Raw genomic sequence first — 16445 nt, 5'->3', positions numbered from 1 at the left:
ACAAACCCTTCCTGGTGCCTACAGATCTACCATCCCTTTTTCCAGCCCCTACTCCTGAGCTCCCTGCTGGGCCGGCTCAGGACACCCTGATCCAACCGCAGTTCTGGTGCTGTTCCTGCCCCAGAGGGGCTGCAGGAGAGACCCCACCCCACCCTCAGAAGAGGCCTGTCTGGATAAGCCGGTCTTTCCCTCCAGCTGACTCTGCACCTGCCCTCAGGCCTTGGGCAAGTCCCTCCTGTGTCTCCCCATCCCTCCATCACCCCAAAGAGCACCTAACGGTGTCCCTTAACTCCCTGCATCCACTGTCACCTTCCCCTTCTGGGTAAGGACCTCACATCATAACGGCCCCAAGAACAATGAGCAGGAGCAGTAACTTGGGCAGTCCTCTGCCGCAGTCCCTGCCCGGCCTGGGGGCCCCCCGTTCACCAGGACGCCCGCTCTGAGGAAGGCCTGCTCGCCACCTGGCGGGACGGGAGCAGCACCCCGCTGCCTCCACAGGGTGCCTGCCCTGCGGCTCCAGTAGCCCGCTTGCCCCTTGAGCTCTCCCATCCACCGTCCCTGTTTCTCATGGGACCCTGGATGCACACTGGACTCACCTGGTCCTGGGTGTGGTGTGGGCTTTAGCACTTGTGTCGTAAGGAAGTCTGGCCTTTGCCCTTGGCTTCTGGGAGAGGATCGGTCCTTCCCAAGAGACTGTCCTTGTTTAGGGCGGGGGTGGGCACATCCGTGTGACTTAGGGTAGGGGCTTTGGGTCACGCTATACCAGCTGACCTGGACTTGGAGAGGAGCCCCGTGGGTAATCCATCGAGCCTGCGTGATGGGGCCCCGAGAGAAACTCTGGCCCCCAGAGCTTGTGTGAGCGTCCCCCCGGTCACTCACTGACCGAGGCACAGTAACACGGTCTGGACTGCACGGGCAGAGGGCTCTGCCCCAGTCATCTGCACTTGGCTGATCTTAACCTGTATCCCTTCCCATAACAGACCATGACCGTGACCACAGCAGCCTGCAGTGCATTCTGTGAGTCCCTCCAGTGAATACTCGCATCTGAGAGTAACTTGGGGAAGCCCTAACTTGCCGCTGCGTCAGATGTGAGGATACTCTTGTGGGCAGACTGCTCCTCGACTTGGCCCGCCTTGCGCGGCCGGGCACAGGGGCAGAAGACCCCCAGTGATTCTGCTGGGCAGCTGCGTCTGGGACACACTGCACCCATCAGGTGGTTGTTCCCATTTGGCAGAGGGCTTACACACTCTGCTCAAGGTCAACTGCAAGTAACGGGCAGAGCCAGGCTTTAGCTTCAGATCTGGAAAAGGCTCCCAGAGCACCCAGCCACCTGCTGCCCCATCCAACCCTCCCTGGAGGACACAGTGACCCTGACCCTGAGTGGGAACAGGCCCCGGGCTGCGGGGGACTCACCTGGCTGGGCTCTGCTGGTGCTCCTCACGAGGGCAGGTGCTTCCAGGTGCTGACAAAGGCAGTGGGGATGAGCGAGTAGGGGACGGTGGTGATGCAGTTCCACGTGTCCGAAGTGGGGTCATAGCAGTCCAGGGTCTTACACCTCTGGGTCCCGAAGTAGCCCCCCACCACATAGAGCTTGTTGCCCGAGGCCAGGGCGTGGCAGGACATGCGTTTGGCGGTCATGTCCCCGATCCGTGTCCACTGGTTGGTCTCACAGTCGAAGCGGTAGGCTGAGGCGGCCGTGAACTCCGTGTCACCTCCCATGATGAAGATCTGGCTGCCCAGCACGGCAGCTGCCGTGTACCGCCAAGGCTGGGGGCACTCAGCCTTGATGGTCCACCGGTTCTCCGAGGGGTCGTAGCACTGGACCTTGGACACCATGTCTCGGTGGATGCTGGTCCCTCCGAAAACAAAGAGCTTCAGCTTGGCGCTCACCACTGCGGCATTGCTGACACCGTCCCTCAACGGGGCCACCATTGTCCACTTGTTAGCCCCGGGGTCGTACTTCTCCACCTGCTTCAGGGAGACAGAAGGGGAGGCAGGGAAGACACCCGCCAGGGACGTGTGTCCCCCAACCACATAGAGACAGTTCTCCAGCTCCGCTGAGCCGTGACCGAAGCGGGCGATCAGCATGGGCGCTGCCTTGGACCACTCCTCGTGGACGGTGTCATACACCCACACGTCCTTAGAGACCCCGTTCTCGGAGCCCCGGCCCCCGGTCACGTAGACCTTGCAGCCGATGGCCGAGGCGCTGAACTCCTTCCGGGGGCTGGGCAGGTCCGCCTTGGGGATGATCTCCTTGGCCTTGTGGTCCACCTGGTAGATCTTGTCGCACATGAAGGTCTGGCCCCCCAGGATCAGCAGCGTGTGGCCCGCCTTGCGCGGCCGGGCGCAGGGGCTGGTGACCACCCCGTCGTTCTGCAGGATCTTGGTCTTGCAACGGAGCGCCTCGTCTATGATGAGCCTGGTGCGCTCGTCGGCCATGAGGAGGGCCTCGCCGGAGACGGCCTCCTTCAAGCAGTCTGCCGGCAGCAGGGCCAGCCGCACGCTCCGGAGGAGCTCGGGCAGGTGGGCCTTTCTCTGCTCCAGGTCATGCTTCACCCACTGGAGGATGGCCTCGAAGACCACGCGCTCGTCCTCCGTCTCCAGCTCGTCGCTGGATATGAGGTCCAGCAGGGTGTCCTTGGACAGGCTGTTGAAGTCCTCGCTCTGCCGCACGGTCTCGAAGTGCACGAGGCACATGCGCCAGGAGAACTCGTACAGCCGGCGGCACTGGTGCGCGTCCGACAGCAGCATCATGCCCAGGCAGTTGGACGGGAAGAGGTTCTTCTCCAGGAACTCGGCGGCGGCGTCGCGCACGTCGTGGAACTGCAGCATGTCGCCGGCCTCCAGCAGCGACTCGGCGTTCTCCTCGTTGATGACGATGCGGGACGAGTAGGCGAAGTCCAGCAGCAGCTCCAGCACCTCGGGGTGCAGGTTGTCCTGGAAGTTGACCGTGTCGTCCCGGCTCTCCCGCAGGCCGTGGCTGAACATGGCCTCGAAGTAGCGGCTGGACGCGGCCAGCACGGCGCGGTGGCAGGGGAAGGCGCGGTCGCCAGCCCACAGCGTGACGTCCGTGAACATGCGGTGCTTGCGCAGCGTGTTGAGGTGCGCCAGCACGCAGTCGGGGTGGGAGGCTTTGTGGAAGAGGCTGATGTTCATGGACCCCGTGCTGCTCCGCGACTTCCGGGTCTCATGGACGCTGACCGACATGCTGAGCCACCTGCGGGAGGCGGGGCAAGGCCACAGGTGAGAGGGGCCAGGCCCTGGCTCCCGGCACGGTGGCCCCACGGCAGCTCCCCCTTCAGCCCCGCCCCTCCCCTCGGCCACGTGGTCAGGGACGGTGTGGGGGGTAGTGGCTGGTTTTTTACCTCTGCCCTTCAGAAACTGATTTTTTAAAAATTTCAGACCAGCTTTGGAACCAAACGTCTTTGGCCTGGAAATGAGCCCCCTCGGAGTGAGTTTGAGCTGCAGCTGCCTCCCACGGTCAAGGGAACACGTATATGGTGGCCTCGGGACACTAAGCGGACTTCAGGTCAGAGCAGGGCTAAGTAGCATGTGCCCTGGGCCACATCCCATTCTCAAGCTGTCCTCTGGGGACACGGCTCAGGTGGCCTGATTCTACAGCTGGGGAAGCTCAGAGAAGCAAAGCAGCTGGCCCAAAGTGCCGGAGCCAGGATTCCCACATGGGCTCTCCAGTTCCAAGCCCAATTTCTATTCTCCACGGGCCCAACGAGACTGATTCTTTCAGGGTTTTCTGTGGCAGGCTGGATACACAATGAGCCCAAGGAGCCACAGACCCCAAGCAGAGCCTTACGCCCTCCCCGTGCTCCCAGTGGGACCTGTCCTGAGCTGGGCTCCAAGCAGCACTGGCCAAAGTCCCTCATCTCCCTTGCCCCTGGAAAATTCCCAAGAGCTGCCGCTACAGCCCAAGGGCTCAGTATAGACATGTTCTCCAAAATCCAGGGTCTTCCGAGGCTTCCTGACCCAGCGGGGATGAGCAAGGGTTTGGAGGCAAAGCTGGCTGATCAGTGAGTGGCTCACCTACAAGACACCTGCTTGATTCTGAGGTGCCAAACAAGAGAGCCACAAGAAGAGCCGGGTACAGACCACTAAAGCAGTCCAGATTTGCCTCGGCCGAAGCAACTGGAAAACCCGCAACCAAAGGAGCCTCCTCAGTCCCTACAGGCGACTCCAGGATCTTGGGCCACAGCGAGAACCTTACCTGCCTCCCCGCTATGCCCTTCAATGCCAGGCCAGGACTCGGGGCTCAGAGGGCTGCTCTGCATTAGCATCCTGACCCCCCAAAGCCTGTGCTGAGTTCTTCCTGCTGGTAATGAGCCCCCCTCAAAAAACCCCAAACCTCCTCTTCTTCCTTTTTAATTTTCAAAAGTATATAACTCCCCCAACCCCAACTCCCAGTCAATTTTCTGCTTAAGTAATAATCTGGTAAAGGAAGGAAACGATTTCATGCTTCAGTGACATTGTAAATTAGCGTCCAAGTGCTCTGCTCTCTCACTCACTCACTCCTCCCCTGGCAAAGAACCAGAGAAACCACAAACTGACGTGATCTGAGCTGCCTGGGCAAGGCCCCTGCTCCCGGGCCCGGGCAGGAAAGGCGCAGGGGCTGGGGCTGGCCCTGCTGCTCCTGGCCCCCAAGCCCCAGGCGGCTGACCCACCAGGGACGCGGCTATGCACACGTACCACTGTAGGCCACCAGGCTCTCGGTTATGAGGTTAGCCCACGGGAGTGGGAGGTGCAGCCGGCATGAGGGTAAGAGAGTTGGGCCCAGGTCCAGGCTGGACCGGGTGGTCCCCGTTCAACCACCACCCTGGGCACCTCTCCCCCGAACCCCCCATTTTCTCTTCCGTGAAACAAAGTCCCTGTCCTGCTGGGACCTCAGAGTTACTCAGTTGTTGGCAGTTATTTACCGAGCACGACCTCTGAGCCTGGCCCTGGGACCAAGATGCCTAGAGGTCGAGAAGCTCCAGTGGCCTAGCCCACAGAGGCTTTCCTGGCAGCTCCGTACTCGGCCCAGATCCGAATTCCAGACACTGCAACACGTTTCCCCAAATCTTGCTCACAGACACTTTCCCAAATGTGGCCATTCATCGAGTGACTCCATCCATCCCGTCCCCACTGTGCCTGGGCTGAAGAGGAGCTATGGCCTTTGACCTATGCACCAAGCCGGGGGCGATGGCTCCAAGGACTCCGATTCAGGGAACCGGGTGGAGATTCCCTATGGAGGGGGCTAAGGGTGGGACAAAGCAGGACTCAAAGAATAAGAAAGCGTCAAAAAGCAGGGCAAACCCAAGCGGAGCAGCCGAGTCTGCCCTGAGAATGAGGTCAAGTGGTGACCTCTCCAAGGCCGAGTGCGCAGCCCAGGGCTCCCGAGCTGGCTGACGTCTTGCTCAGCACCAAGATGCCTGCCCACTGACGCAAATCCCCTGCACAGGCGAAGAGCCAGGCGTGGGCGCACGCACCCAAGCAGGTTCCCGCCCCCGAGAGCCGCCTGTCCGGGCATCTCCGTGCCGAGGGCAGAGGCACCTGCCTGGCTGCTCCCCAGACTGTACCACCTCCTCTTGGACAGTGCCCGTTCTGAGCCAGTCTGCCGGTGACAGCAACCACCAGGCATGCTCTGACTTGCCCTGGACCCTGGAGCGAGGTGATCTTGTCCCAGAAGCATCACGACTCCAGGAGGTGGAGGGTCTCGTTACCCCAGTTCACAGATGAGGATGCTGAGGCCCAGACACAAGAAGGGAATCACAAGAGCTGCAAGTCTCCGGCCGGGCCCACAGGTCCCCAGGGCTGTGCTTCTGCTCCGGGCTGGCTGGCACAGGAGGACAGGCCTCAGAGCCTGGGCGGGGAGACGGGGGGCAGGTGCTACATGCCCTGTGGCAGGCTCCTCACCTCAACCACAAAACATCTGGAAGCTGGTCGCCTCCACCATAACATGTCCAGGACAGTGCTCAGCATTTCCTCCGAACCTGCTGCCCCCAGCCCAGGAAAATGGGCAATGGCACCAACATGCTCCTTCTTATCTGGGCCCAATCTCCAGACTCCCCCCATCCCTCCCCACCAGCAACACCTAGCCCTCACAAGTCCTGTGGTTCTGCCTCCTAAGTGAGTCCTGAGTCTGACCCTTCTCCCCGCCTCCATCCCTCCCCTGGACTACTGGAACCCCCCCCCCCCACCCGGTTCTGCTTCTGCCCTCAGTGATCTGGGCTCCCTCCAGACACCAGAGGGCTCCAAAAGTATCACCTGGATCCCATCACCCCCAGTCACAACCCACCAGGGGGTGTCCCAGCACCCTCAGTGAAATCCCAAGTTGTCACTGTGGCTGCCAGGCCCCACATGAGTTGACCCTTCCTCACTGGCTGCCTTCTGTCCTCATATCCTGCCACTTCCCACCCTGCTTGCCCCCTCAGGCCACACTGGACTTCTTACTGGCCGCAGGACCTTTTCACACGCTGGTCCTCTGGCTGGAAGGCTCCCCTGCCTGTCACTTTTTTTTCTGCATGGCTCGCTCTGTCACCTCCTCAGAGGGTGACCTGACCACCTTGTGGAGATCAGCTCCTCCCCACCCCTCACCCACTTCTGCCCTCATCACAGCACCCACCGCTATGTAACATGCATTTGTCTCCTGTCTCCCCAACCTGCTGAAGGTGGGGACCACGTGTGGGGCTGAGGTGACCCCAACACGCAGTGGGACCTGGCACAGAGCAGCCGCTCGATTTGACTGAATGACGAAGACTGGAGACATGTACAATGCACAAAACTCACTCCACTTGACGTCTCATGGAGCGCTCGTTCAGCTTGTTCAGCCCAGACGCAGAGAAGCTGGAGGCTGGGACGGGGAAGGCTGTGCCTCTCCCCTTCCTTTGTGTCTGACAGGGGTTTCTGTCACTGGCCATCTAGAGTCCCCACCAGGACAAGCGCTCACTAACATCAGTTCCCTGGATCGGTGACCAGGCGCTGTGCTCCTTGCTCGGGCGTCTCCACTGTGTGGGTCCCTCAGCCCTTTCCACCTACAGGGAGGCCACCCCAGACACCGAGCATGGGTTTTAGGAGATGGTTTTCTGTGTTCACTAGCAGTTACACGCGCAGCCCTGTGCGGGGCGGGGGACACAGAGAGTGCGGGACACAGGCTCCCGTCCAGTGGCAGGAGGGGCCAGCGTTCGAGAGGGTGTGTTCAAGGGCCGTCTCCTCGGCTCCCTGCCTTGGGGGCCATAATAAATCAGATGCTCTCATGCTGTGTGTATCACAGAACTATTTTGATTACCTAAGCGTCATCCTGGGCTTTGATGGATTTAAGGCACATGAAGTAACAGCCATGCTCCAGACTAGCAATTTATCATCCTGCTAAGAGGTATTGATCCACCTCCGCTCCCCACACTGCAATCCTCACCTGCACAGAAGCAGTTAAAATGCACCAAATAACAATGTGCCCAGCTCATTTCTCCCATCACCCTTGGAGAGTTAACTAAAGTGGCCAAGGCGGTAAGACCTCCAGAAGAAACTCGCCATGCTCTCCAAAGATCCCAGCCCCAGAAAACTAAAGGTCTCCGTTCTCAGAGAAAAAATGCACCACAGACGATCAAAGCTACTGTCAGGAGGCACCTGGGTGGCTCAGTCAGTTAAGTGTCTGGCTTCTGATTTTGGCTCAGGTCATGATCTCAGGGTCATGGGATGGAGCTCTGTGTCGGGCTCCGTGCTTAGCACGGGGTCTGCTGGAGATTCTCTCTCCCTCTGCCTCTGCCCCTCCCCACATGCTCTCTCTCGCTCTAAAATATATAAATAAATCTTAAAAAACAACAAACAAACAAAAACAACAACCAGCTGTTGGTACCCCTGCCCAGAAGGCCTGACTGCATCTGGCTGCAGCACTAACCCCCTCCCCGCCTCCCTCCACCAGCCAGCAGTCTGCGCTCCTCAAAATGAGGATGTCAACGCTACTGATCTTCACCGGAGGCCAGAGGGAGTGGGAAAGCCCAGGGCCCTGCTGCTGGGTTGCAGGTAATGTGGCTCCGACTCACTCATCAACCATAAGCTTCCTGAGCAATTCCCATGTGCCACGTACTGGGCATGGGAGGAGGTGATGGACAGAGACAGGTTCCTGCCCCCACGGGGCTGCAGCTCTGGGGTCAGTGCTGTGTGTGTGTGGGGGGGGCAGACCAGCAATGAGGAAATAGGTCAGTGAGTGAGGAAAATAGGAGTGGGCCACGGTGACAAGACGGTGGGGTCACTTAGGCCCCTGTGAAGAGGGGACATGTGAGTTGAAGCTTCACTGATGAGCCGGAGCCAGGGTGTGATGACAGGAAAAGGAAGGTTCTAGGTGTAGGAACTGCAAACACAAAGGTTGGGCAGAAACAAGGCTGGCCCCCACTCAGGGAAGAGAAAGGCCAGGGGCACAGTCACGTGGGGCTGAGGACCAAAGATGCCCACGAACTGTGACACAGCTCCCACCGATAGGCGGGGTCCATGTCCCCTCCCTTTGCGTCTGAGCGGGTTCTGTGGCTGCCTGTGATGGACCAAACGGAGCCAAAGGGAGCCTGGGCCCAGCGAGGCTTCCGCTCCCTGTCTCTCGCAGTGCTCACTCGAGGGGAAGCCAGACGACATGAGCGGCCCGGCCACTCCCCGTCCATCTGGCCGCCATCTGAACGCCGGTGCCAGACACGTGAGTGAGGAATTCACCTCGCACAGCCCAGTCCGAACTGGGGCGCCAGACACAGGACCTCAGTGACTGCAAAGGTCACACATCACCCAATCTCAAAACCCGGGACAAATCCTGACTGAGCACCTGCTAGATCCCAGGCAATGCCGAAGGCCCAAAACCAAGATGGCAAGGTCTTAGCTCTTGGGCCACGCAACACACGCGTCCCACAAAGGCAAACGTGCGAGCAGGATGGGAGAGGGCCGGGGTGGGCAGAGGCAGCAAGGACCCTGCAGACGCTTCTCCGGTGGGATTCTGCCTCAGCCATACTGAGAACTGTGACAAAGCGGAGGAGGGACCAAAGCTCGTCCAGGCCACTGGTTAGACCATGCAGCCCTTACTGTGTGCCTTTGGGAAAGTTAATTCGTCTCTCTGGGTGCTTTTTTTTTTCAACCACAGATGAGAACAAGTGAGAGACAAACGAGACAGTAAATGATGCGCACTTCGAGTGGCCTGGTCCGTGGGCTGTTTCAGTATCGTTGCTCCATTACCACGGTCACCAAACACACAACAGAGCAGACACCCCTGCGCCTTACTCCATCCCTACTGTTTTTCTGCTTTTAAGTAAGCTCTATGCCCAACGTGGGACCTGAACTCACGACCCCGAGATCAAGAGTCGCACACTCCAGCTACAGGGCCAGCCGGGTGCCCCTGCCCTCTGCTTTGATTAAGGCAATTTTCACTGTCTACTCTATTCATTTATAAGTTGTTTGACTTTTTTAATGATTATGCCATATTTTTGCGATCAGAAAAAACACCGAAGGTGTGTGTCATCTGGGTGTCTCCCGGAACTGTAAAAACGAAAGAGTTAAATGCTATTAAACACCGCATATGTGCTGGGATGTGTGATGCAACACACTTCCCAGGCCAGGATCTCGGGGTGGCCACGTGATGCGGCAGCTCAAGAGCCTGCCCTGCCCGCCCCACCCCCACGTCTGGGGACCCAAGCACCTCAGGGAGCCCGCAGGGCGCAGGGCTATCCGTTCTTCCATCTTTTAAGTGGAAAGCAAACTAAGCACCTTACAAAGCACACAGATCTAATTGTTAATTGAAAGCAAAATCACTATGACCATGGTAACTGAATCAGAGGCAAAGATCATTCTAGATACAAGTGCATCATCAGACAAAGGGTCCTTTCCCTAAATGCCTCCGCCTTTCGAGAGCCCTTTCTTTAAAAAAATAAAACTTTATACACATTCAAAAACTTGTACGTATCCTGTTTTTAATTTAAAACGCAAAGGACTAGAACTATTTGTATTTTTTGCTGTCTCTATTTTGATTTTGCTTTCCATCTCTATTGTGAAAGATCTCAAACCTGCAGTAAAGTCACAAAAATTGTGTAACACACACCTTCTGCTCAATGTGGTTAGTCGGCTGGATGCAACTTTGCCCCACCCCAGGCCACAGCCTCACTCCCGTCCCTCCTACAGGGGAATGGCTTGGCTACAAGGACAGTTCTAGAACGGAGCATGGCCCAGGGAAGGGGTGAGGGTGTTGCTTCATACAGCGCTGGGTTACAAATGAAGTTCCTCTTTAGGCAGTACCAACATGACCCTGCATCCGATGGCTCCCCATGAAAGGGAGACAGCAGGTCAGCCTGCCCCTGAGCTCATCTCCCCACAGGGCAGAATCCCAGACACCCTGGAGATCTCTGGCAGACCACACTATGAGACAAACTGGTTCTCTCGTCTGTGGTTCCGAGATCGTGATCACCAGCGCCACTGTACCCTCTCAAACGTGCCCAGCTCCCTCCTACAATGTGTGCCCTGCTGGGTAGTGAGTCCTCAGGCTTCCCTACACATGGCCCACCTGTCCACCTGCAGCCAAAGCCTGGAAGGGAAAGGGAGGTCCTGGTAGGCCAAGAGGGGTGGGCAAAGGCTTCAGTGCCTTCTCCACCTGTTACAGCCTTTGTACTTAATGCCCGCAAATGTTAAGCACACTTGAGGAAGGCCAGCCTTTTTGGCCTCCATGACTGATAGCCAAGTTCCAGGCTGTTGCAGCCTCTGCTGGCTGGGAAGCCAGGGGGCTATTATTACTAGTTGATAGATGCATTTGAGATGGATGCCAACTCCACTGGTGTGGAAACACTGCCTGGGGAAGGGCTCGGGGGTTGTGCTGTGTTGGCTTACCCAGGGCCAAGGCTCTGCTTTCCCAGAGGAGGCACAGGACAGGCGGTAAGGGGTCAAGGCTGTGCAGCCCTGCTGAGAGGTGAAGCAACACTTGTTGCAAAGCCTCAGCAGGGAATTCTGGCCAGGAGGGGAGCCAGACCAGACGCAAGGCTACGGTGGGCCTCTGCTGTGCTGGGCATCTCACACAGAAGGTGCGATCCCCACAGCCAAGCCTGACACGATCAGGACCACCGCTTTAATCAGGACGGGCTAGGTTACACCACATCAACAAACACCCCCAAATGTAAGCAGCCTCGGAGAACGGAGGTTTCTCTCTTGCTCATACTACGTGCATCATGGTTCGGAGGTGGTGGGGAGGGGGGTGTGGGAGTATTCTTGTGATCACCGTCAGCCCCAGGGACCCCCGAGGACAGAGCAGCACCATGTCATCAGTTGCTAGTGCCAATGGGAAGAGGGAGAGCGCTCTGGACCGTGAGCACCGACAACCCCATGCTTGGCCTGGAAGACACACAGCACTTCTGCTCCCGTCTCACTGGCCAAAACCAGGCCCACAGCTTCACTCACCCACGAGTACCAGAAGTACAGTCCCGCCATACGCCCCACTAGTTCTGTCATCCGGACGTGAGAACGGGAGCTCTGGGATTCAGGGCAGGAGCAGTACTATGAGTACTGAACTCTAGTCCTCGAGTACCACCGTTCCACGTGCTTTCTGTGCTAACGCATCCGCCTCCCCGCAGCCTTGGGTACAACCGCCACCCGCCCCTCCCCTGCTGGACACTGGGCGATGAGCTCCCACCACTGTACTCCGTGCGCCCAATGTCACAAGGTTGCTGGGGTGCAGATCCCTGTCACTCTTTCCCATGCACCAAAGGACAGAAGAAATCTAGGCGCCACAGCCCGGGGTTCCAGCCACCGGGTACTCTCGTCTCCGTCTACCCCTTGTCAACCAGCTTCCGTGCGCCTGGGGCAGTGCCATCGTGAGGAGAACGAAGCCTCCGTGCCCCAAGATATCCAATGTGGGCAACGAACTAACTTCTCTCCTGTGTGCTGCAAAGGGTGCAAGTGAGAAAACAGCCTCTAGGGTCATTTTGTGGGTCCTGTTCAGGTGAGGACACCCAGCTGAGCAAGGCTGCCTCAGGGAAAGGATCCAGCAGTCTCCCATGCCTTGCCCAGCTGCTCCAAGACAATGTAAGGATTTTGCCAGCTCCGCACTGGCAAGGGTCTGTGTTTTAGGAGAAGCCATCTTGCTCAGGAGAGAAGCAGACCCTCAGGAGACACCGTCTGGGCGACACATGCAGCCCACAGAAGCTACCGCCCTGGGCAGTCGGCACCCGGTTCTCTGCCCAAGAGCCCTGTCTTCCCACGGTGTGAGCTCCCCGGACCAAGTGAGACAGGCCAAGAGGCACACCCAGGAGCTCAGTCATTTTTACTGAAAAGGCAATGTAAGATTGAAGCACAAGATACAAAAGATGTAAATCCCCCAGAATTACAGCCCTGAACACTGGCGTTTTCCTGAGGGTTTTCCTGAGGGTGGGGGATAGGGAGGTTGTGGCTGAGGACACTGCCCTAAGGGGCAAAAATTGGTTCTTGGATGAAAATCTTGTGTTGTTGTTGTTGTTAAGATTTTATTTATTTGAGAGAGAGAGAGAGAGAACGAGCAGGGGGAGGGGCAGAGGAAGAAGCAGACTCCCACTGAGCAGGGAGCCCAACGTAGGGCTTGATCTCAGGACCCCAGGATCATGACCTGAGCCGAGGTCAGACACTCAGCCGACTGAGCCACCCAGGCGCCCCTCTTGTTCTTTTTATATACAAAGCACAGATACACAGTACATTGACTTACAGTACATCTGGTATTAACATTTATGGGGGGGGTAAGCACAATTGGGGAAAAAAGGTCTAAAAAGGTTTTGGGGGAAGGCGATAAGGTTAAGAAACACTGGGAACTATTTTCACTTTGGCTTATTTTCCCCTTTTATCCCCAAACAGTTTACATTGTTGCAGTTACAGAATCCTATTTTACACTGTTTTCACCTATTTACATAGTTTCCAAATTCCTATCCTTCACTCACTATTGAGCAAAGGTTAATTAAGTGCCTGCTCCCTACAGGCACTGGGACCCACAGCCTTCTGGCTTCCTCATCAAGTAGCCCAGGGCCTCTGTGGTTGCCAAATGTAACTTTCAATGTCTGTGAAACATACAAGGACCGTCTAGGTCATTCATCCAGTTTTAAAAATTTTTACCCAAAGAATAACATTTTTGCTTATGTTGAATTACTGTATTCTCTAGGGATAAAATCTATGGAGAAGAATCACAGATGTTTGATGTCCTATTGTCCTAAAAGTTCTGTTTACCATGCTTAAACTGCCTCTGCAACAAAGCGCCTTCTTACAGCTAAGGGGGGTAGTGGTGCACACAGCACCAAACTCATCAGGGCCGGACAGACAGAAGTTACCGCATCCTGCTCCCCCTCAGCTCAGTGGGGGCCGCCTGGACCGTCGCTGGCCCCCGAAGCTGGGAGTCTGCAAGCCCAGCTGTTGCTGCAGCTGGGAGCAGGGCCAATGAAATGGACACCACTGCTCTAATCAGACAAGGGACAGAGAACAGCGCACTCAGGCTCACCCATCTGTCGAAATAACTTGTTTCCTTTCACTGATGCAGAGTGAGACAGAGAGAAACAAAGAGGGGCAGAGAGAACAGTCCCCTCCAAAGCAAACATTGCATCATGGTCTTGGGTTCCTCCCTCTTCAGAAGGACTGGCCTGGCCCTTGGCAAACAGAGGGGGGCTGGGGACCCGGAGCGAGGCGGTCTCTTTTCCTGTCTGGTCCCTTAAAAGATTCGCAGAGCCCCACAGATGGAGCCATTAAAAGCACTCTGGCCTAGATATCACTTTCAATGAGCCACCTGGAGCAACAGTCTTGGAGGAAAATGAATATGCAGAATAGAAGGGGGGCGGGGAACCAACAAAACACCAAGAGTAAAGCACTGGCCATTTCCTGTAGTGGGTCTTTCTCCCTGTTCATTTTTCTCCAGGCTGTCAGCGTGAGTGTTGAACTGGAATCAGAATGCTCCTCAATTCCTAAAGCCCAAGATATAAGCTGTCTTTTCTCTTCCCATTGAGGGCCGAGAGCAGGGGAGTGTAGATGGAGAGCAACTCAGAGTATCTTTCAAAATGACAAATGCAGGTGCCCTCTGCCCCAGCATTTCCACGCCTGGGAACCTTGCCCTCAGTCCCATTTGCACATGAGCTTTTGGCTGCAAGCAAAAGGCTGGAAAACAACCTCAATGTTCATAACTAAGAGTCCTAGTCAAATAAACCTTGGTTCATTCACAGTGCAATGCGATGCAGCCAAATATATATATATATATACACATACATATAAAGCAGGTGGCTTTCCATGCTACCATGAGAAATGCTGTGAATTGCAGGCTGTCTTTTACGTCTGCTGGAAACCAGACTACCTATGCACACGCCCGTGGGTACGTGCACAGACCCTCTGGGAGGCTGTGTGGAAACTGGTTCACAGCAGTACCAGGACAACAGGGGAGACCCCCACCCCTCTGAAGGGAATTCTGTGCCAGATACAGTATCACTTTTTTTTTTTTTAAAGATTTTATTTATTTATTTGAGAGAGAGAGAGATAGCGAGAGCAGGAACACAAGCAGGGGGAGAGGGAGAAGCAGGCTTCCTGCCGAGCAGGGAGCCCGATGCGGGGCTCGATCCCAGGACCCTGGGTTCATGACCTGAGCCGAAGGCAGACTTTTAACGACTGAGCCACCCAGGCGCCCGATACAGTATCACTTTTTCAAAACCCTGCATGAACCTTTGTGCCAGGTGCTTTTAAATGCATTCTCTCACTTAATCCTTCAGACACCTCTTCAAGGTCCCACTTGTACAGATGGGCCAACTGAGGCTCAGAGAAGATGAAGAAACTATGTGCACACATCTTCAGTATTCAAAGCTGTTTTGCTCCCAAGTCCCTGCTCAAATAGCACAAGGTGGGTTATTTATGAAGACAAAGAACCTTCCTGGCCACAAATACTGTGTGCAGCTGAACAGGAGATGGTATTTTAAATGAAAACCCTTGATTTCTCGAGCACCCCCCGTTCCACTTAGCAAACCTGCATCTTCCCTCCTGGGCATCAGGAAAGGAGGAAGCGTGCGCAGGTGTGTCTCCCTGCCAGGCTTAGTACTGCCAGGAAGAGTGCCTGCTACAGCGGACAGCGGATGACCTGGGGACAGACCAGACCTGCGATACAGGCCTTCTGTCAGGCACCTGCCTTCCCCCCTGCCTGGAGAACAGCCACCATCAGTCTGGGGCCTCCCCTCTTGCTGCTACTGCCTTGTCTGTGATGTGAGACCTGTGCTGGTATTCAGATGCTCGGTGCCCTTGTTTCCACATTTGTCAAATGGGCGTGCAAATCATCACACCCACCTCACCTGCCTGCTGAGGGACTAAAGGGGGAATTAATGTAGAGAGCTAGGCTCAGGTTCCAGGTTCCCAGGTGCTCTGGGCAGCACCGTGCACTCAAAATGTTTGTTGTAAAATGTTTTCATTGAAGAATGTGAAGAAAATCCAGCCTCACAGGGATGAGCTGTCGGAAAAGGAAGGAAACTGTAAGAGCCTTTTCAGATAATTTAGGGTATTCTTCTTTGATACCTCACCGAGACCTGACAAGCAGGAGCCTGTTAAAGATTAACTGCACTGTGGAACCTGAGCCTGAATCTATGACTTTTGTACACTGTGACATTCCGATCAGTCCTGGTCTATCTCGCACTCTGAATGGAGTTTTCACCCATGCATGCTTTGGTAACACCGTGCAATGGTCATTTGGAAAACATCAGCTCACTAAGCCATGCACTTGGAGAGATTAGTGAAAAAGGCAAATAACACCTTGGTATTGTCATGAAAACAGTTTTGACCTTGGGGACCCCTAAAAGAAACTCAGGGATCCTCCTAACCACACTTTGAGAACACCAGGTTAGCAGAAGAACTCCCTTACCCTCCACATTAGACACGTTTTTGTTAAGAACTCAGAGGAAAACTTCTACGGAAAGCACGGGGTGGGTGACGGCAGGATCACCTGACCCTGCGGGTCTAGGTCCCCTCCCCAGCTTGCAGTCACGGTGGGCAGCCATGGAGGTGTGGTCACAGGGGCCAGCACCTTCTACCCTGCGGCTGGCTGGCCTCCCCACCTGCCCTGGCGCCTCCCTTCTGGCCTGCCCTGCTCCTCCCCTCATTACAGCCACTTTCTTCTTCCCACAGGACCCCCTAATTCTCCCCCAAAATAACAGATCTGGGTACTTTGTACTGGGCAGGGCCTCAGACAGCAAACTACAGGGGCCATGCCTGGGCCGCTGCCTTTGGGCTTTGCAGCTGATAATTCTTGGTCTCTTGAAATTACATATGTGTGTATATTTATAGCCAAATACATCGGTGCCCAGAAATTGCGATTCATTCATATATACATTTTTAGCACATCGCTTGGCCACCAAGTTCCATTAAATCTTCCTTCCTCTGGGTTCCTTGTGTCACCAGTCCTATGCTGGAGACAAGGTGAGGCCCTCCCCACTGCATGCTGGACTGTGAGGGGCCCCTGTCCCCAGTGT

At 56.0% G+C, this 16445-nt stretch overlaps 1 protein-coding gene across 3 annotated transcripts in view; it reads right to left on the bottom strand.

The window, feature by feature from the left end:
• The window catches only part of KLHL25 (kelch like family member 25), a 33348-nt gene that overhangs the window by 7034 nt on the left and 9869 nt on the right, over nucleotides 1-16445 (bottom strand). For 2 of the 3 annotated variants that reach the window (XM_036118368.2, XM_078078907.1), the window contains exon 2: nucleotides 1414-3217. In XM_036118368.2, coding sequence (XP_035974261.1) covers nucleotides 1438-3207 — 1770 coding nt within the window. In that variant the 5' untranslated portion in view covers nucleotides 3208-3217 and the 3' untranslated portion in view covers nucleotides 1414-1437. Of the gene's footprint in view, nucleotides 1-1413; nucleotides 3218-4219; nucleotides 4399-16445 lie in introns of those variants that run through there. The other variant, XM_036118369.2, reaches the window with a different exon arrangement.

This window comes from Halichoerus grypus, chromosome 8 (assembly GCF_964656455.1).
Source record: "Halichoerus grypus chromosome 8, mHalGry1.hap1.1, whole genome shotgun sequence".
Classification (NCBI taxonomy): Eukaryota; Metazoa; Chordata; class Mammalia; order Carnivora; family Phocidae; genus Halichoerus; species Halichoerus grypus.
The sequence above is the reverse complement of the archived record's forward strand: the minus strand, read 5'-3'. Positions and strand labels throughout refer to the sequence as shown.